Source organism: Indicator indicator, chromosome 11, assembly GCF_027791375.1.
Source record: "Indicator indicator isolate 239-I01 chromosome 11, UM_Iind_1.1, whole genome shotgun sequence".
In the NCBI taxonomy this organism is placed as follows: Eukaryota; Metazoa; Chordata; class Aves; order Piciformes; family Indicatoridae; genus Indicator; species Indicator indicator.
Window position 1 is genome coordinate 6,971,539 of NC_072020.1, and position 20,443 is coordinate 6,991,981.

The 20,443-nt window shown below is 42.0% G+C and overlaps 1 protein-coding gene across 2 annotated transcripts in view; it reads left to right on the forward strand.

Annotated features, from left to right (window-relative positions):
* The window catches only part of RBMS3 (RNA binding motif single stranded interacting protein 3), a 688,691-nt gene that overhangs the window by 239,692 nt on the left and 428,556 nt on the right, over nucleotides 1-20,443 (forward strand). The window contains exon 1 of one of the 2 annotated variants that reach the window (XM_054384816.1): nucleotides 14,025-14,099. The exons of the other annotated variant lie outside the window; for it this stretch is intronic. Within the exon in view, the coding sequence (XP_054240791.1) occupies nucleotides 14,025-14,099 (75 nt within the window). Of the gene's footprint in view, nucleotides 1-14,024; nucleotides 14,100-20,443 lie in introns of those variants that run through there. 2 annotated transcript variants of the gene reach the window in all.

The following is a 20,443-nucleotide window of genomic DNA, read 5'->3' on the forward strand; positions in this document are numbered from 1 at the left end:
ACTGGAAAGAAGTTTCTCCTCATGTTGAGCTGAAATCTCCTGTGTTCTAGTTTGAACCCATTGTTCCTTGTCTTATCACTGTGAACCACCGAAAAGAGCCTGGCCCCCTCCACTTGACACCCACCCCTCAGATATTGATAGACATTGATCAGATCCCCTCTCAGTCTTCTCTTCTCCAGACTAATCAGCCCCAGGGATCTCAGTCCCTCTTCACAGGGGAGATGCTCAAGTCCCCTAATCATCCTCGTGGCTCTTAGAGATGTAATGTTCATATACTGCTCTTTGTAATGTTGAGGAAATAAATGATTTGCCGTGACAGTGAGAGCACAGGATCTGTCACCTTTTTCTTATAGCCAAAAAACTTAATAATAGAAAACAGCAATTCAGAGAGGCATGCAGAGAGGGTCTTTCCTTTGCCCTATCATTCTTCATTACTGTTTCCTCCTACCTGTCTCTCACTTTACAGGTAAGGTGTGTTTCTCCTGCTGTTTGAAGAGTGCTGAGTAGAAACTGGCTTTTATCTAATATTATTTAACATTAACTCCCCTTTCTCACTCAGACTGCAAGGACTGCCTCAGTGACATGCAGCTGGAAATGCAAAAGTGTGCTTCACAGATACTTGAGTCACTGAGCTGTTTCCACAAATTTCTGCTTTTTGCTGCATTTATTTTTCTTTTATTGCAAATATAAATCTCAGCTACCAAGGGAAGCACCTGAACAACTGTACAACTACAGTAATCAGCACAGTGTTAGATGAAAAGGAATGAAGATAATGGTTGATGTCACTCTCCTGGCCACCACCCTAATGGAACCATTAAATATTTAATTGTGTCCTGAAGCCTCATTAACTCGAGTTAGGTTGTTAGACCAATGGGAGAAGCAAACTGCAGAATCAAGAAATTTTGATAGAACTGTCATAAACACAGAGGCTGTAAAGCCAACAAACCAAGCCTAAGAACTTGTAGTGTGATCCCAGCTGTTGAGATGGAAATCACAAATATGTGTAGAGGAAACAACCAAATGTGCTCCTCACTAACTGCTGGCTGTTGCTTGATGAGCTAATCACTCACCTCTGCTCATATGTAGTACTAAAATTTGTTTGAATGAGATCAAGAAAATATGAATACTGCAGATGGTGCCTGGAGATTGCAAAATGTCATTGCACAGGCAAAAACAATGTTACAAAGGCATTAAGGTTGCAAAGTCAAGTGTTTGAAAGGTATAAAATTACAGAGTAATGGTTATCTTCACAGTCATAATGTGCTTCTCTGTGAACACTTATTATCTTTTTATTAGTCATTATAATTATCTTATTACTTACTAACCTTAAATGTGGGATCACATGGAATTTCCCCCCTTGTTCTTTTAATTAAATTTATGTGTGAAAAAGGTTTTAGCATTCCAAAAAAAAAAAAAAAATCTGCAAATGCCGTCCCATGCCATATTGACAAATGGATTCTCAGCAAGGTTGAAATCTTTCTGGTTTTCACAGAGACATCCAGAGTCTGGCAGCATTAGGTTTTTATCTTCTGCATGGACCAGTATTAGAAGGAGCTGAATTACTTTACAGCTGGGCATAGATGATTTTTACTGACAACAGAGGAGTGGTCAACATCAGGAATTGGGGGTTTACAGTTAGGATGCAGACAGAAAGAGATGTCCTGTCCTCATACATTTCTCTGCCCTCTTCCATTCTCACCTCTTTTGGCTTCTTTTATGTCCTCTCTGGACCCCCCAGATCACTTCGACTCTTCTTAACTGTCTGATTGTCATCACTGCTCCTTTTTTAATTCTTGATTTTAGTTGATTCTTAATCTTATGTCCTATTTCACACAAGCAATTCCAGTTCTCATTTGATTCTTCTCTACTCTAGACCATTACACTCACTCACTCTAGACTCCTTTTATGCCAGACCTCATCTCCTTATATAACTTAAGCATACCTCATTTTCCCACCTCAGTCTCCTTTTATGCTCCCTCCTCCACATCTCCTCATCTGAGTTAATGATGGGCAATACCCTAACAGCACTGCAGTGTCATAATGGCAAAAATCAATGCAGTGCTCCACAGTACTGGTAGTTAGGTGCCAGCATCTCCTGTTGTTTCTGTCACCTTTGTCTCCTGCTGTGCTGCTCAAGTGAGACCAGTGCTGCTCTGCACAGCTTCTGCTTCTGTGTGCGCATTTCCCTGTAGCTAAATGGTAGGTAGTTGCCATTCCCTGTCTGTCTGCAGAGTCTATGGAAGCTGGGAAGGAAAGGAATATGGAAAATCCAAGGAGGTATTTGCTGGGAATGCAGGAACTTATGCAATATCAAATGTTTCTCATGTGGCTAAACATGGAGAATTTTCCTAAGAAAGGCAAAAGGCACATGCCTAGCACCCATCTGGCCAAATTCCAGGTCCTGTTTCCATGTGTAGTAAGAAACTTTGTCTTCCTTTGGCCTTCTTCCAGCCTCTCTCCAAGGAGAAGAAGCTGGATGAGCTTGGACATATTTGCCTACGTTTTGCACCACTTTATTCCAACATAGGCTAAAAGCCTTGTATATATCTTGAGAAACAAGAAAAGGACAAACACTTTGGCTGAAATTTCTCACCATGGATTTGAAAGGAAAATGTGATCTGCAGGATAGAAATAGTTGAAATAGTAGAGACCTAACAAACCAGTAGTTTACTTAAGTGGAGGCCTGGGAGGGAAATGCCAAACCCCCACAGTGATTGAACTCTCATGGTCCTCCTGATGAAACATGACTAGCACAAAGGAATGCCTATGGCTAAAATACATCTCCCAAATTAAACAAAATTATTTTGGTTTTTTTTCTGCTACAACCTCTACACAGTATAGAAATGTCTACTTTTGCTTGTTGGGAATGTACCAAATGGCCAAACCACCAATTATAAGTGTTGATATTTCTGTGTAGGTGTTTTTGGAAAGATGTCTCAAAGTATTTCATTCTCCTTTGCTTTTAGATTTTTCTCCTTCTCATTCTTACAGCGTTGTATGCGAGGTGAGAAATCTTTGGCAAAGACTGGTTTTATGTTTTTAAACTGATGTATTTTGCTGCTGCAAGAGCCTGAAAAGATAAGTGTGTTGATGTCAGGGGTGCATATCTTGCAACTGAGCAGAAGGGAAGCTGTGTGCATCTCTACCTAGCAGAAACATCTTTAAATCCCTTTATTGACAAGAAGTCAGGGGGAGGTGAGATTCACTGGATCCTCAGTTTATGAGCCCAAATTATTCTGCTGTTAATGAACCAAATATCCTCTCCTACTATGATGTTTTAAACTTCCTAACTCTGTCCCTGAGTTACCCTGCTGAGGCATTTCAGCTGACATGAATTTAGATTTAGCACACAGTGTTTTGTCCTCGCATCTAGCACGATGGATTTCCAAGTTAAAAAGAATACCTCAGTGATATCTTTTTTTCCTCTCCATGAATATTTTGGTTCAACATTCAAGTAACTGTGACATAAGTAAGAAAACATCAGTGGAGTCTGAAGGATCTGTGACTGAGGAACAAGGTGGGGGAAAAGGAAAAAACAAAAAAAAAGGGAAAAAGGTTAAGAGAAGGAAAGTGCTTGTGCTGGCAAGACAAGGGTTAGCTGAGGACAGGAATGAAGTGGAGATTAAATGGATGAAGGACTACAGAGTAAAGATGTTTTGGGAACAGGATGTTGGGAGAGGCAAATAGAGTAGAACAATAGGGAAGAGTGTTTGCTGAATGTGAATAGAAATCATTACAAAGTTTCCACCATTTCCTAATAAAAATACAGTAGCCTTGAGTCTCTGTGCTTTATTAAAAACTCCAGCTGGAATATATAAAAGGCAGCAGTCAAATTATTCTCCAAACAGATAACTGATGGAGAATGTAGAGATTTGATGAGGGTTTTCTTCCTTTCTTTTTTTTTTTTTTAATAAGGCAAAATATATTTGATGAACAGGATGCACTGGGGAAAGGAAGAAGGAAAAGTCAAAAATGGTAGAGGGGGGAAAAAGAGAGAAGATTTGAGCTATAATTAGCATTAATATGTTTGCAGGAAATAAATGATCTCTTACCCACAGAATTGTTCTGGTACAGGAAAGTGGCAGTCCTACCTCTGTTTTTGTTAGATGTCAGGTATCACCCTCCCTTTTGTTCTGGAAAGTTGACAACTATAGGATTGGGAGTTGAAACACTTCAACAGTATGCTCTGTTCAGCATGGGCTTGGTACAGTTTAATGGACAATGAGCTACATTGCAGCTGACAAAATACAGATTTCCTGAACCAAATATATTCAGTTCAATACATTTTCTTTGGTTATCATGGACAGTAATCTGGTGTGACATAGGGTTTGATTTTGCACAGCAGGTTGTATTGGTAAGTAGAAGCTGTGCATTCAAAAAAGAAAAGGAAAAAAAAAAGGGGGGGGGGGGGGTTGAAGCCATTATTCCTATGAAAGAGGGAACTGATTTGAAAATCAGAGACAGGTTGTTTCAAAACTCCAGTTTACCTGCATGTGGAACTTTTTACCCACCTCCCAGTACTGTACTTCTCTATTTGCAATGCATTTTCTCCCTGTCTGTGCAAGACAGAATTTGTGAGCTGGAATTTCCCACTCTGCTGGGAATCACTAGATGCAATCTTTTGATTCCATATTTAGTGGACACTTAAATTTTTTCTTGTAATGTCATAGGGAAGCTTTACATGTTGATAACAAAGCACTAGAGGTCTGGTCCTAGAAAGTGTTTTTATGTGCTTTCCACTTCACTTCCCAATTGTATTTAGGTCTAGAAGGAGAAGAATAACATTTTGTTGTGGCTGAAGATTACAGTTTCTCATAGCCTGTATTTTTTCTTTATTTATAAAATACTTGGGACTGATTTACTGTTGGGCTTACTGTGGTGAGTTAAAATGCAGATTGCTTTTCCTAGTCATGAATTTAAAATTTAAACAAAAAAACCTGGTCAACACATTTCTGTGGAAAATGATTTAAATAGTGGTATTTCATAATTTTCCTACATGTATGAATAAAAAAGTACAATTTTTATTGCAGTTGGGTTATGGCAGAATTTGTGTGAAATATTCAAAAGGGGAAAAAAAAGAAGGAAAAAAGGGTCATATTTTGAGATTCATCAGATCTAGTAACATTTGCAATAGTCATAATGAAAAATTATCTTTGCAACACTTCTAAATGAAGTTTTGAGCTAAATTGCAAGGGTAGTGCCATAATTGTGCTGCATTTTAGAAGGGGGGTTATTAGTAGATGAGATACAAATTCTGAGCAAAGGCTCCTTCAGGTCTTATTTACAGCAGCAGTATCATAGAATTGTCAGAGTTGGACCTCAAGGATCACCTAGTTCCATCCCCCCTACCATGGGCAGGGACATTTTCCACTAGATCAGATTGTCCAAAACCACATCCACCCTGGCCTTAAAAAATTCCAGGGATGCCAACCTCTTTGGGCAACCTGTTCCAGTGTCTCACCACCCTTATGGTTAAAACTTCTTCCTAAGGTCTAATCTAAATCTCCCCTCCTCTAGCCTAGATCCATTCCCCCTAGTCCTATCACTACCCAACATCCTAAGAAGTCCCTCACCAGCTTTCCTGTAGACCCCCTTAAGATACCATAAGGCCACAATAAGGTCTCCTCAGAGCTTTGTTTTCTCCAAACTGAACCCCAACTCCCATACCCTGTCTCCACAGGAGAGGTGCTCCAGCCCTCCGATCCTCCTTGTGGCCCTTCTCTGGGCACGTTCCAGCATGTCCATGTCTTTCTTGTAATAGGATGAAGAGTTATTTAGTGGGCAAATAAGCCTGCCAGATATGAAAGAGAGAAGAAGAAATGTGTCTTGGCATGCTGGAGAGGATAAGGAGAATGCAGAAAGTATTATATTTGATAGTGATGGAATGTAGCCTGAAATGACCCTCTATTCTTATGTATTGTTAACTTTTTCCCATGCAAAAAAATGCCACAGCCTGTGAGTTCTCTAGCAGCAGATGATTGGATGGCAGAAGAACAAGCTGTTTATGTACATTATTACAGACTTCAGATGATGTGTTGTTTTGGTACCCTACCAAAATTAAGGTTCCTCTGTGGTTCTGCAAAATCAGATTGTGCTCACAACAGAGCTTCCAGCTGAACCTCAAGAGACTGGAATCAGAAGGGAGAGAGAAAAACAAGGTCATGGTGTAGGTCAGGAGAAGCACAAGCAGGAAAACAGGACTCAGACCTCTAGTCTTTCTGAGTTTATGTAAATAGGGTCAATAACCAGTATAATCACTTCTGTGTAAGAATGCTAGGAGACCTGCCTGGATGAGCAGGGAGCTCCTGGACATGCTGTCACAGAAAAAGAAACTCTACAGGGAGTGGAAGAAAGGATAGCTAGAAGGGGGTGTATATAAGGAAGCTGTCTGAGCAGCAAGAAACCTAGTTAGAATTAAATCTAGCCAGGGAATTAAATCTAGATTAGGGAAGGTGTGGGCCCCCTCAGAAAGGAAGCAGGTAAAGTGGTGACAAGTGACGTGGAGAAGGCTGAGTTTCTCAATGACTTCTTTACCTCAGTCTTCACTGGCAAGGGCTCCAGCCACTCTCCCAGAGTCACAGGAGATAATGACAGCGGCTAGGAGAAAGAACTGCCCATTGTAAGTGAAGATCAAGTTTGTGACCATCAGAATTGGGTCTTAGGAAGAAGTTCTTCACCATGAAGGTAGTGAGACACTGGAACAGGTTGCCCAGGGAGGTGGTAGAAGCCCCATCCCTGGAAGTTTTTAAGGCCAGGATGGATGGAGCTCTGAACAACCTGATCTAGTGTGAGGTGGGGAGGTTGGAAGGGGATTGGAACTAGATGATCCTTGAGTTCCCTTCCAACTCTGACAATTCTATGATATTCTATGATAATGCCCAGATGAGGAGTTAGATGGGTATAGCTGTAGCTGTCAAGGATGCTGGTGCATTAGGAAACTTTCTCAGTCAGATGAGCCATGATTGCCCCATTGCTAGGAAACCTTCAGCCAAGGAGTGTTGTTGGAAATTTAGCAACAGGAAGGAAAGAAAAAAACAAAGCAAGCCAGCCCTCACTTCAATTAGAGGAAAAGATAATTCCTTTCAAGTTGAAAGGCTCGACTCCTGCTGGCCTTTGTTCTTAAGCTTACCCTCACTATAATTTCATAAAGCAACTTGAATATCACAGTTTGTTCTGTGATTACCCTCAGCTGGAGCACAAAATTAATATCTCACTAAGTAATTCAGTACATGATGGGTGAACATTTAGTTAAGCATGCCCTAAAAAGCTAGGATTTTCTGTTTGCTGGAACTCTCTCAATGACAATTAATTGCCTGTGCTCTTCTGTGTTTATGAGCCTCAGTAAACAGGCAGCATGTTTACATCTCCCCATTACCTTCAGAAATAAACTTCCTTAAGAAAAAAAAAAAAAAAATCTCATGTTCTGTGATTACAATCTGATTTTAAGTAAACAGAGGGTTGGGAAAGTGGCTAGTAAGCAGGAATTTGGAAGGACAAAGGTGGAAAGCAGAGAATTTTCTCCTTCTGAAAGCATACCACATCTGATGCTGGTAGTATTAAGTTAAGGTATTGCAAGAGTAAAATGGCCTTGGTTAGCCCTCTTACTGTTTAGGGGTTTGTTTGCCCTTTTTATCCTAAGCATTTAGACTTGAGAACAGACATGATTCAGACAGAAGATGACAAAGTGGAAAGTAATTAAGTCTAATGATAGATAGATAGATAGATAGATAGATAGATAGATAGATAGATAGATAGATAGATAGATAGATAGCAGGCAAGACTTTGAAGTTGTCCAAAATTTCATCCATTAACTCTTTCAGATCTGGCCCATTTTTCATGGATGCAGGAGGGGTGTGAGTGTGGGGAAAGCCACCCTCCTTGTTGTTTGGTGTTTTGTGAGAGGAGAATATCTGAAAATGGTAGTGTCCTCCACTTCAGCTTTTGTCAGTTGTGGATACTTAATGATGGTGGTGTTAAGTGTTTTGTGCCTCTGTGTCTTTTTCACCCCACCTCCTCCATGGTTATCACGTGCTTCACTGGTGGTTGCACCAGGTTATAGCACTTGTTAGAAATTCAGTTAGATGTCCTTAGGCAAGTAAGCTTGATTAATGAACTATTGAATAGCAGGATTCTGTGTTCATCAATGTAGTTTTAAAAGTATGTGGATTGAAGGAGCTGACAGATGTAGAAATAAAATCAGTATTCTTCTTGTAATTCATTGCAAACAAGCATCACTGTGGTCTCCTTTGAAATAGCTTTAATGAGTAAATAGAGAGAGCGAAAGCAGAAAGATAGTGTCACAAAGGTAAGCCCAAGTTCCTTTTTCTTTTTTGTTCCTTTAGCCTATTAAATTGCTTTTAGATGGTGGCAGCTGTATTTCATACACCCAATGGCCAAATACTCCCTAGTTCTGACTTAGGCAATTTGGACATAATCTTTCAAAAAGTTAGTACTTCTAGAAGATGTATTGTTGCTTTTCAAGAGCAAGAAACTATAAAATGATCAAATTGCTCCCTCATTCTAATACCTATGACTATAGAAGTTTTTCATAAGGATAGGTAAAAAGCTTATTAGGAAATAAAAAATACTATAAGTGGAATGGTATTTTAGCAAATAAGTGTTCTTGAATTATTTTCTTCTCCTAGATGTCAGTTTTTCTCTTCTAACTCATTTTTTGCAAATGAAGAAATCTGCATTTTATGAAAGGTAAAAATACATCCAAATGTATGTAATTTCTGTACTTCAGGCTGCCAGAGAAACCTTTCTCTTCTTCCTTTTTTTTTTTTTTCCCTCCCTTCCCTTTTCCTGTCAGCTAACTCCAGGTTTCTAATCCACAGCTTTGGCTGTTGACGAGTTAATATTCTTTGGAGCCTGCCTTTGAATGTCTTTGGCCATCTGGTTTGCAGTTGATCTGTTCCCATTTATTTTATTTCATTTCTAAATTCCCCATTGAAGAGATCTGTATGGTTTGCCTGTCTTGTGACATCACTTTTGGAGGTGTGGTGGAACTCGCCTTGCTGGCTGGATTATTGCCCGTGGCCCTGCCTTGAAATTGACAAGGAGCCTCCAATAGGAGGAAAAAAAAGTTGTGAGTTTTGCTTGCTGTTGCTCACTGGGATCGAACAGCTTGTCTTTTCTCTTGAGAAACATTTATACTTAACACTCGGTAGGCAAACTGCTATCTCACTTTGCAAGTGGATTCAGTTATTCAAATGCACAGGCCAGAAAATGAAGGGGATTCTATTTAAACAATGTGCTCCCAAGTCACAGATGATCTTTTTGATGTCTCTGTTTTGCAAATGGAAATTTTCCATTTTCCAGCACTAGCATTTGTTCAGAGGATGTGTGCTATCTAAATCTGCTTTTGTGGCTGTTCATTTGCATTTGTGCTGTGCTATATTGCCTCCCCTTGCCCCCCACTCTTCTATATTGAATTCCTATTTTTGCTGCCTCTGCTCTATATTGTGTGTCTGAAGGCTCAAACACGCGAAGTGCTGAGCGCTTGGAACAAGCAGCAGAGACTGCTCAGCACCTTGACAGGATTATGGATGGAAAGGGAAATCTAAACCATCTGCACATTTAAAACTTTTTCTGGGAGAGAGCAGAAGGAGGGTGGAGCTTTGACTCAGGTAACAGTTGAGCTTCTCCTGCAGCTCCTGACCTTTTCCTGGTTGGTGCTACTGGCCACTGCATCTGATGGGGGGTATGTGGAAATCTTGTGTTGAAATTTTATGGCGTAATGTGGCATAGACAAAATGGTCCTTCCTGGACTACAAATAATGCTGAGATAGATCTCTTGGTCAGAATGTGGGGTTTCCTGCTTCCTTAGTATTTCCTTTTTTATTTCACCCTGTACACACAGCTTCTTTCTTCCTCCAAATCTGGTTACATCCATTTCTACAAGCAAACTGCTCAGCAAGAAAAACTGTGTTAATATCCTGAGGGAAAAGTGAGAAGGTGGGGAGAGAAGCACAACAACTTAATTCTGGCAGTTGAAAGAACAATCTGAAAGTTGTCAGGCTCAAAGTATCATGTACTGTCAAGTAATCGCTATTTGCTTCTGCAGATATCAACCCTCAGTCTATTTCACCCTCGGGAAAGCAGTGGGTGGAGAAAAAAGGGCTTAAGCAAGAGTAGGCACTACCTTGAGAGACAATGTATTTAAAGCTCAGCAGCAATACAAACCATATGGCTAGATACCAGGAATTGCAAGCTTCTCCTCCCATTACTATCTTTCTTCTTCGTTCACCTCTGCTCTGCGCTACTGAGGGACCACATGGTCCTGGTCAGCTTGGACTTCAGTAGGAGTTGAAAATACTTAGTAGTTTACCTAACAAGGCCTTTCCTTTGAATCTGTTTCAGCAGGCTGGAAGCAGGGGCAGTGATAGTGTGGTGGGGTAGTGCTTCACAGTGCTCCTTTGGATGGGCAGGAGCACCTGGTTGTACCAGGGCAAGAAGGAAGACCTGTGAAACCACAGACCAGTCAGCCTCACCTCCACCCCTGGAAAGCTCATTCTGGAGGTCATCTCTAACCTTGTGGAATAAGAGATATTATCAAGAGTCAGCATAGATTTAGGAATCATGCTTGACCAATCAGATAGCCTTCTGTGAAGGTGTGACTAGCTGAATAGATGAGACGAGAGCAATAGATGTTTGTCTACTTCTACTTCAGCAAGGCTTTTGACACTCTTCCATAATGTGCTCATAGGTGAGCTTAGGAAGTGTGGGATAGATAAGCGGACAGTGAGGTGGATTGAGAACTGGCTGAACAACAGAGCTCAGAGAGTTGTGATCAACGTTGCAGGGTTGCAGTTGGAGGCCTGTGGCTAACAGTGTTCCCCAGAGGTCAGTACTGGGTCCAGTCTTGTTCACTGTCATCATCAATGACCTGGATGAAGGCACAGTGTGTGCTCACAGCAAGTTTGCTGATGTCACAAAAATGGGAGGAATGACTGACACACCTGAAGGCTGTGCTGCTGTTCAGTGAAACCTGGACAGGCTGGAGCATCGGGCAAAGGGGGATCTCATGAAGTTCAACTAGGGCAAGTGCAGGGTCCTGTACCTAGGGAGGAACAACCCCATGCATCTGTACAGATTAGAGGTTGACCTGCTGGGAAGCAGCTCTGTGGAGAAGGACCTTGGAGTGCTGGGGGACAAGTGGTTCATCACAAGCCAGCAGTGTGCCCATGTGGCCAAGAAGGCCTGGGATTCACTGAGAAGAGTGTGGCCAGCAGGTCAAGGGAGGTTCTGCTTTTCTTCTACTCTGCCCTGGTGAGGCCACACCTGGAGTGTTTTCTCCACTTCTGGGCTCCCCAGTTCAAGAGAGATGGGGAACTACCGGAGAAAGTCAAATGGAAGGCCACAAAGATGATTAGGGGAGTGAAACATTTCTCTTAAAAGTCGAGAGACTTGGGGCTCTTTAGCCTGGAGAAGACTAAGAGGAGATCTTGACAAAAGTTTATAAATATCTAAAGGGTAGAGGTCAGGAGGATGAGGCTGGGCTCTCTTCATTTGTACCCAGTGATAGAATGAAAGGCAATGGGTACAAACTGGAGCACAGGAAATTTCACTTAAAGGTAAAGAAAATCTTATTTCCTTTGAGGACAATGGAGTACTGGAAAAGGCTGCCCAGAGAGGTTGTGGAATCTCCTTCTCTGGAGACTTTCAAAACCCAACTGGATGCATTCATGTGCAGCCTGCTCTGGGTGAACATGCTTTAGCAGTGGGAGTGGACTTAGTTGATCTCCAGAGGTGACTTTCCACCTCCACCGTTGTGTGATTCTATTTATGCCTGTACAGTGCTATGGGAACAGAGCATTAGTTTTGCAAAAGCTTTTCTCCTGAAACAGGGTGCAAATACCTGTGTAAGTATGGTGTGTTGTTCCCACTGTATGGCACAGGACTGGCACCTAAATACCAACAATTATCAATGCCTGGTGATTAAAGTACAGCATGCAGAGATACATAGGCAGCGCTTAGAGTACATGCACAGCTTCCCAAACTGCCTGTTTCCTTCAGCTGCCTGGTTTTGCCTGTGAGCTAATTGGCTGTAGGGCAATTGTAGGACCCATAAAATCCATCCTCTCTTTATGAGAACAGAAAAGTGCCAGAGTAAAGCATGATATTTCCATGTTCCTGCCATGTGCAAGCTCATGCCCACGAACCAAAACACAGCTGGAAAGTCTAATTTTAGCTCTACCAGCTTCGAGAAGTGTCGCTTTAAAGAAATTCTTTATATAATTTTTTTTCCCATGAAGCAATTTGGTTGATAATACAGCAGCTGACAACACTGCTGCAATACTACCAATGATTTAAATAAAAACAAAAGGAAACTGCTACCCCCCATGTTTTACTCCCCCTTCCCCTCAAACAGGCAGAGCCACTGTAGAAAGGCCCGGGAATGTGATGACGTGTTAAAGAAGTAAGTGATTAAAAGAAAAAAAAAAAAGAGGAGCGCTGGGATTTGTGTACAAGAAGAACCGTTTTTGTTATTCACACACTTCTTACTGCTGATTTATAGTCCCTTTGCGAGACATCCTCTTCCTACGAGTCTTTTGGAGAGTCGGTTATTTGGGAGGGCTGTGCTGACACCGGTCCAGCACGCCTGGGATCTGCAGCAGGTGTGCGGCTCCCTGCCGGTGCGGATGTCACACCTCGCCTGCGCCCGGGTGTCTGCGGGGCGGAGGCCGTGGGGCACTGCTGCGACAGGGGGAGCCCACCCTTGTTGGGGGCAAACGGAGCTGTAGGTAACTCCTGTGGTACTGTGGCATTTTCAGACGCCTGGCTGAAAGCACCCCTAAGTCAGGCAGGGAGACTTTCTTTTTTACCCTCTTCCTCCATTTTGTTCCAACTTCAAACCAAGTCTTATATAAGCGGTCTAACAAAGTATGCATTTAATATGTCTGTCCCCGGGTTGCCTCTCGGCGAAGTAGTTTTCTGTGGGGGCCTGGCGGGGAGGACGACAACTTCCCTGCTCGGAGACCAGGCTCCGTGACCTTCCCCTGCCTGTTTCTTTAAAAAAGAAAAAAGAAAAAAAAAAAAAAGAAGGAGAAAAAAAAAGAATGCGTCGTGGGGCTTCTCTATCCCCCCACACACTCCGCCTCCCGGCGTTAGGATTCCCCAGCTCCCACGGCCGCTTTTCGGCGCTCCCAGCTTCGCCAGGCCCGCGGGCAGGGGCGGGGCGGGTCCAGGAGGGGGCCGGGCGGCGGGGCGCGCGGAGCCGCGGGCGCGGTGGCGAGGGCGGTCGCGTCGTGGAGGCGGTGGCGCGGCCTGCGCCGGCCTCCCGGGGGAGCGGCGCGCCGAGGTCCCTCCCACCGGCGGCGCGGCGCGGAGGGGGTTTGAATGAAAGACAGGACGAGCCCTGAGCACTATGTCACTCCGTGAGGGAGGCAGCGGCAACTAGGCTGGGGAAGGCTCTTCCCTCCCCCCCCCCCTTTTTTTTTATTTTCTTTTTTTTTCTCCTTTTTTTTCTTTTTTCTTTTTTTTTTTTTTTGTTTGGGTTTGGTTTTTTTTGTTGTTGTTTTGGTTTGGTTTTGTTTTTGGTTTTTTTTGTTGTTGTTGTTGGAAGGGGGGTGGGTGGGGAGCGAGAGGGGAGGGCTCGACAGCGGGGCGAGCCGAGAAGAGGACGAGAAGAACGGGCGGGCGGCTCTGCGGAGGTCTGGAGTTGCACTGTCTCCTCGCCTCCTCTCACAGGACGTTTCCCTTCCCGAGCCGGTCAGCGGGTACCGCCGGAGGCACGCTGCTGCCAGCCGGGAAGGCGGGCTGCTCCGCCGCGAGCAGCCGGGTAGGGGGTTTCCAGCTCGCCCGCCCCGCGCATACAGGCACCCGCACCCCCCCACATTTATGTGCGTGCGGGTGCGTTTTCGGCTGCGCTGGAAGTAGCGCTCGGTAGACGGCGAGGAAGTCTCGGCAGCCTTCTCCGTCGGCCGCGCTGTCAGGAATAGCGGCGTGAGAGGAAGAAAAGGCCCTGGGGCACTATACCCTGCCAACGAGTTCCCTGCACCAGCCAGAAGGACTCCAGCTACATGGGCAAACGCCTGGACCAGCAGCCAATGTACCCCCAGTACACCTATTACTACCCCCACTATCTCCAAACCAAGGTAGGGTACAGCTGGGCTGGGACTGGGCGGGTGACGGAGAGCGGAGCGGCGCAAATTGCGGGCTCGCCTCTGCTCTTAAGTGATTTTTCCGTTGGTTTCTCGGGTTTGGTGTCACGCAGAACCGAGCTGGGAGGCAGAAAGCAGGCGTGAGACAGGCAGGAAGGTTACTGTCTGCCCTTCCTTTCATTTTTTTTAGGGTTATTTATTTATTTATTTATTTTCCCCGGAGGGCTGCTGGCGTCGGCTAATTCCTTTTATTGTTTGGGGAGACCGGTGCTGTTAACGCTGTCGTAACACTGGGCAGGTAGTGTGTTTATTATGGCATGGGATGAAGATTGTTCTGGATAGCATCAGGCACGAAGCACTGTTTCGGTTACTCTTCCAGTGATTTCTACAGTTTATTCGGAGCGCAGAAGCATTTTGGTGTTAGAAAAGCTGTGGCAACTCAAACTTTTAGAGGAGGAGATGATGTGGAGCTCGAAGAAAGCTCGGAGCCAACCTACTGTGAAACTGGCGGAGTTTGTTTCAGTCAATTGCATTGCATTTACTATTTCGTAAAATATCGAAGGTGACACGGTTATATTCAGCTGTATTTTAAAAGTCTAGAAATATGTTTGAAGTGTATCCAAAAGTGGACTCTTCCTTTTTCTTTCTTAATTTTAAACTGCCAGCAGATTGTAAAGCAGGCCTGCCTCTCCTAAAGAGGGTGAGTGAAGTCGATGCAACCTGGCCATGAGTTAGTTAATTATAGCTTTTTTTTTTTTTTAATGCTATTGTATAATAGTGTGCTCTGAAAAGATTTCCTGTGTGACCAAAGGACAGTAACAAAGCCCTAAACTGAAAGTTTGCATACCCTGTAAGGACACTGTATTCTTTAAAACAAGCAACCAACCAAACAAAAAACCGGTGGGGGAATACATACGATTCTGAAGTGTGACCTCACAGCCACGGATTAACAGTTTCAGTCAATAAACGAACATCCTTTGGGGGGGGTGGGGGGTGGAAATTAAGGCAGGATGTACACATGCATATGGCACTGCATACACATACATCACACTTCTGTGGCAAATTTAACACATGGGACATTTGACGTATGCGACTGTGTGTGGTGTAGGGAGGCTGACTTCTCCAGACTTTTGGTTTGAAGCACGTTGATCTAGCTGCAGTTCTGAAACGATAAGTTATCTTTTCTTGTTAATAAAATTACTTTCCCATTAACGTTTATAGCCTGACTACAGCATTATATAAATTAACTGTCAAAGCTGCAGCTGAACACTGGTTGGAGTTGCAATGGCACATCTACCACTCTACATGATTACAGCCTTAATTCATGGCTGGGTTGGTTACCTTTTTCTTCTTTCCGTTGCTACTTCTTTCATGATATCATGCAGATAATTTTGTTTGTTTGGTATAAAATTTAGCCGTTTTAAATTTTTTTTTGAGTGGTTATTACTATGTGTTGTGGGGATTTTTGTTGTTCTTATTTTTTTTTTCTTCTTTTCCCTCTTCCTTTCAAGGTCGATCCAAATTGCATTTTACCTTTTTTGACTATTTAGTGTGCGATGTTGCTGTTGCAGCAGCTGCTGGTCACTAGCTTGTCTGCAATATTGCCTTATAGCTTTAACTGTTTAGGGGACTGGGGGGCACAGACTGATGCTATTCCTCAAAACCTGACAAGTCAAGGACATGAAACGATGGTGTTTTTTGAAAGAACAATAGCCTTGACTTTTGGAGGAGAAATATTGGACATTCCATGCCTTTTACTCATATAGCTTATATTTTGCCAGTCTTTCTTTTTTGTTTTCTTTCTCTCTCTCTCTCTCTCTTTTTTTTTTTTTTAACAAACAACCCCCCAGGTTTGTAAAGTAAGTCTTTTGAGGAAATAACCCTTGCATTTGAGCTTAAAAGAGTAACGATATATTTTTTTTATATCATGGCTTTTTTTTAACTCGATGCTTTGGGAAAAAAAAAAAAAAACCACATAATTTTTATAGCCAGTATATAAAATTGTCAACCTTGTGAAAAAAAGTGATGTGTGTCTGCACTGTGTAGACAGGTAAAATTTCAAATGGGTGATATATTTTATATGACGTTAATTTTTCTTATTTTCCTTGTTGCACAGTTAAGCGCATACACAAAACCTAATCAATAAGCACATACACGTGTGTGTATATATATATATATACACACACAAATATTTCTCTTCTATAGACCTTTGTAGTTTAGAACAGAACAGATAGGCAGCATCTGGATTTTGTTACCTTTAAAGCTAGCCATCAGCTTTTGGGATGCTTTAAAGCAGTTTAGATCCGTTGTAGGTCTGAAGCTAATAGTTGGGTAATCAAATAATGTTGTGGTAGGGAGCTGTATCTTTTGTCATGCTTATTGGGGCAATGCATATTAATAAACCCTTGTATGATTCCAGCTGTCCTGTGAACTCCAGCTTTTTATTTTCCAAAAACTGCTCTTAGAAGCAAGGATTCAGCTCTACAGAAAGAATGTGGTGGGTTTTTTTTTTATGCTCTTAGTCATGCAAGCTGAGGGTGTGTGTGTATGTATTCATTTGTAATTAAGAAAGAAATTTTAGGCTTTCCTCTGGCATTCATGTACAGTTTGTGAAACACAGAGTGGCAGCATGTTCCATGGGCAAAATCTGGAAATCTGTGTTCCCCAGTGCATTTGAGTGAAATGCTACTTTTGCTTCTCCTGTTTGGTGAAGTTGTCTCCAGTCGTCTTTGAGACACAGTACTGTGTTCCTGTACATCATGCCTTTCTCATGGGGGAGTGAAGACCTGCGCAAGAGCTCAGTCTATGGTCTGCGTGTCTCTTCCAACATAGCTAGCACGTTGTTGTGCAGAAATGGTGTAAATGAATAGCTATATGGGTAATGGGATTATAAATAGGAAAAATGGATTCCATATGTTTGTCTGACTGCTTTGAGTTTTTAGTATTTCGTGGCCTTTTGTGGAACATGAAGCACGCGCCCATTATTTGTGCTCCTTCATTATCAGATGCCACCACTGAAGCTAAAACTTTAATTGCAGGTTTGGATAAATCTGTTGTCATCCAAACCCCAAAAAGCATGGGGAAAGGTCAGTCTTCTAGAGACAATTGAAAGGATTTTAAAGTGTCTCCAAAGGACAAGCACTGAGTTTGAGGAAAGACACAACCTCATTTTTCTTGTTTTGGTATGACGCTGTCTGACAATTGTAATTTGAAAGTAGAGTGTTGGGATTTCTTTTGGCAGATCCTGAGAGCAGAGTCCAGTTGTCCCAGGAGTTCATATCAGAATAAAGATTTTTGGTTACCATTGTAAGTGAAAGATAGTCTTGCATTCTTGCTGCAAAGAATACTGCATGGACGTGGTTCAGCTAATGTATATCTGATGAGAATCTATAGTAGCCTTTTATTTTATTTTGAGGTGTGAAGTAAATTTCCTAGCTACTCAAATGATTGGTTTACTGGAATATATCCTAAATTGTCACATATGAAATGACAATGATGCCAAATCTTGTGCTGTGGTCTGAATTTCTCTCTTCAGTTTCTTGTTTGCCAAAGCAAATTATTTTCTTTTTGCCATTTTGCACAGAGGAAAATAAAATGAAGCACCATGAAATATCATTTAATGATATGAGAAAGTAGAGGAGGAGTATTAACTGAATTATTTGATTATATTTGAAAGAATTTCTTTGTTTTAGTGGATGTTGTGTTTTACCTTTGTCCTCTGCAGCTCATTATTACACTTTGTGCAGGGGTAAACTCTCTCTGCAGATGGTCTGCTGAAAAGATCTGAATCACTTGGGTAGAAAGGAGGAGGTGCCAGTCACCTGTTGACAGGAGTTGTTTGGTTTATGATTGCTGCACCTGCCTTTGGGGTAAAAATATGCCAGTTTAGCAGCTATTTCTGTGTGGCTTGCTTTCAGGCACTCTCAAGATATTTCTTAGCTGTTAGTCATGGTTTGAGTTTGGTAGTTTAACTCTCATGGTGTTGACTCTTCTACCTACTCAGAAGGCTGAAAGACTGAATGGAGAGGCAGTATTTACTACATACCCACAATGCCTGCCTGATATGCCTGTGAACACACGCAAAAGGAGGCGTGATTTCCTAGGACCTGTGTGAATAAAATCCTGTCTCTGAATGTCAGAAGTGTGCAGACTGGTCCACAGGTGTGAGTGGCTTACAGAGCATGTCTGTGAAGTGACCAATATATGCCACAGCTGGGGGAAAACCAATTGGGAAATACAAGCAGGTGTGCTCAGAAGAGTTTAAGCTTGCTGAAGTAATTTTACAGGTACACTTTTGGGTGTGAGTATGTATGTGTGTTATGTGTTTACTTTTTACCTTTTTAAGAGCATGCAGGAGTTGGGGACCCTTTTCAGTTGTGTGCCACAAGCACACCTCCCTCCATGCGAAGTCAGCCTCTTTTAGAAAGTGTATTTTTGGAATCAGTGCAACACTCTTGTCTCTCTTCACCTTGTACCTACCAATCCCATCTCTTTTGTCACTCACGTTTCTGTTTAGTGAGTTTACCGCATTCCCCACATTTGGCCATCTGGCCATACAGAAGGCCTTGAAGAAAGCATTCCAGATACGGAGGTGTCTGACAGGGCTTCTCTGGCTGGTAGTGTTCAGATTGTTTGGTGCCTGGTGTGAAGCAGGGGTCAGGTGTAAGGAGTAATTCATCAACCACACACTGATTTCAGGCTGCATTTCCAACCATCTGCAGCTTGGATTGCTGCCAGAGCTCAAAAGTCTAGCTGGAGCCCATGTGATTGTGCCAAAGTAAAGGCAAAAACTTGCAAATAGAGAAATGCATTTCTAGGAATGAAGTTCGTTTGCCCCTGTTTGATTCAGTATGTCATAGCATGTTATAAATGACTCTAAGAGCTGCCCAAAATAAATCTGAATTTAAGTGCCATTTGAAAATATTTAAGCCTGACTATAAAATCAATATTAAAGTCTAATGTTTCGTTGGTTGCTTTAAACAGTAAGAAAGATAAGTTGCATTCCTCTGAAAAATGCAGAAATATATGAAGTCATTTGTTTTGTGCTACTGTTTGCCATCTCTCCTTATATGCCTGGATAAAAATACTTATGTTGCTATAAGGGACACTGTAGTATATATTACAATGATGTTGAATCTCTTGGTTGATCTGCCTTTCATGCATTGCCTCAATCCAAGTCTGTTTAAATAAATTTAAAAACTCACCAACCCCCTCTCCTTCCCCCAAAACTGTGGGAAATGGAAGTTCAAATTTTTACTCTTGTCAACATTTACATATTCCTGTTGCAAGCAGGTATTTTAGTTCTATAATAAAGGATGAAAGTTATAAAGCCAGATTAGGCTACATACACCTTGCTGTGGCAAATGCTGTGTTAATAATTATAAATCAGAATGCCTTATACAAGGTGCCCTTTCAAAATACAGTGCTTCAAACTGGACTGGTTTGATTTTTTTTTTTTTTTTTTTTTTAAATGCAAGGGGCCTTTCAAAGTAATCACAGTGGTATAGTTGCACTTTAATCCAAGTGTCTTGGTAAAAAACACCAGACTGTTGGTTCTTAAATTTCCGTGAACCGGATAAGAAAAGATGCATTCCAAGTAGGATGGCTGAGTTCATTTTGTGTCTTGTTTTAAGTAGACTGGATAGCATTCCCTTTGCATATAATGGCAAGCAGGGTTTTTGTTTTTGTTTTTTTTTTTTTTAATTGATGTGTGTGGGGAAGCAGATTTGTTGCTGTCTGTGCTCTAGGTGAAGTGTTTTGAGTTCACTTGCAAACAAGCTCATTCCAAAGTGTCCAGGATGAGAAGCAAATTTTAAAAAAATGAATAGACTGCTTTTATTACTTTTTTTTTTTCTGGGTATTATTATTTATTTTATTTTTTTCTTAAAGTTCTTTAATGTTAGAAATTTTACATAGAAGAAAATGGTTAATGTGTCTCCAGAACTTGCTTCTAGTGCTGCATTAAAAATGTGTTTTCTAACAGTCTCATCAGCTACAGCTGTATGTGATTAAATAGTGTAATATCAAAAGCATGTGTGAATAAGAGCTTTTATGATATAGTTGTTCCATACCAAAGACTGCAGATGGGCAGGGAAGGGAGATGGAGACCAGTGATTTACTCGGGTGTTGTCACAGTCTATATTGTGTTTGTGTAGTGATGTTTCACAATTGCTTTCCCACTTGTATGAGCAAGATTGAGCGGTGGAGGAACATTTTGCACAGAGTTGCTGTAGATATGCAGGGTGTCAGTTTGAGAATGGTGTCTATTGATGCAGGATGACATACCAGTATTTTAAGTAGCTGATTAATAACAATATTCTTGAGTAGTAGTTATGGTG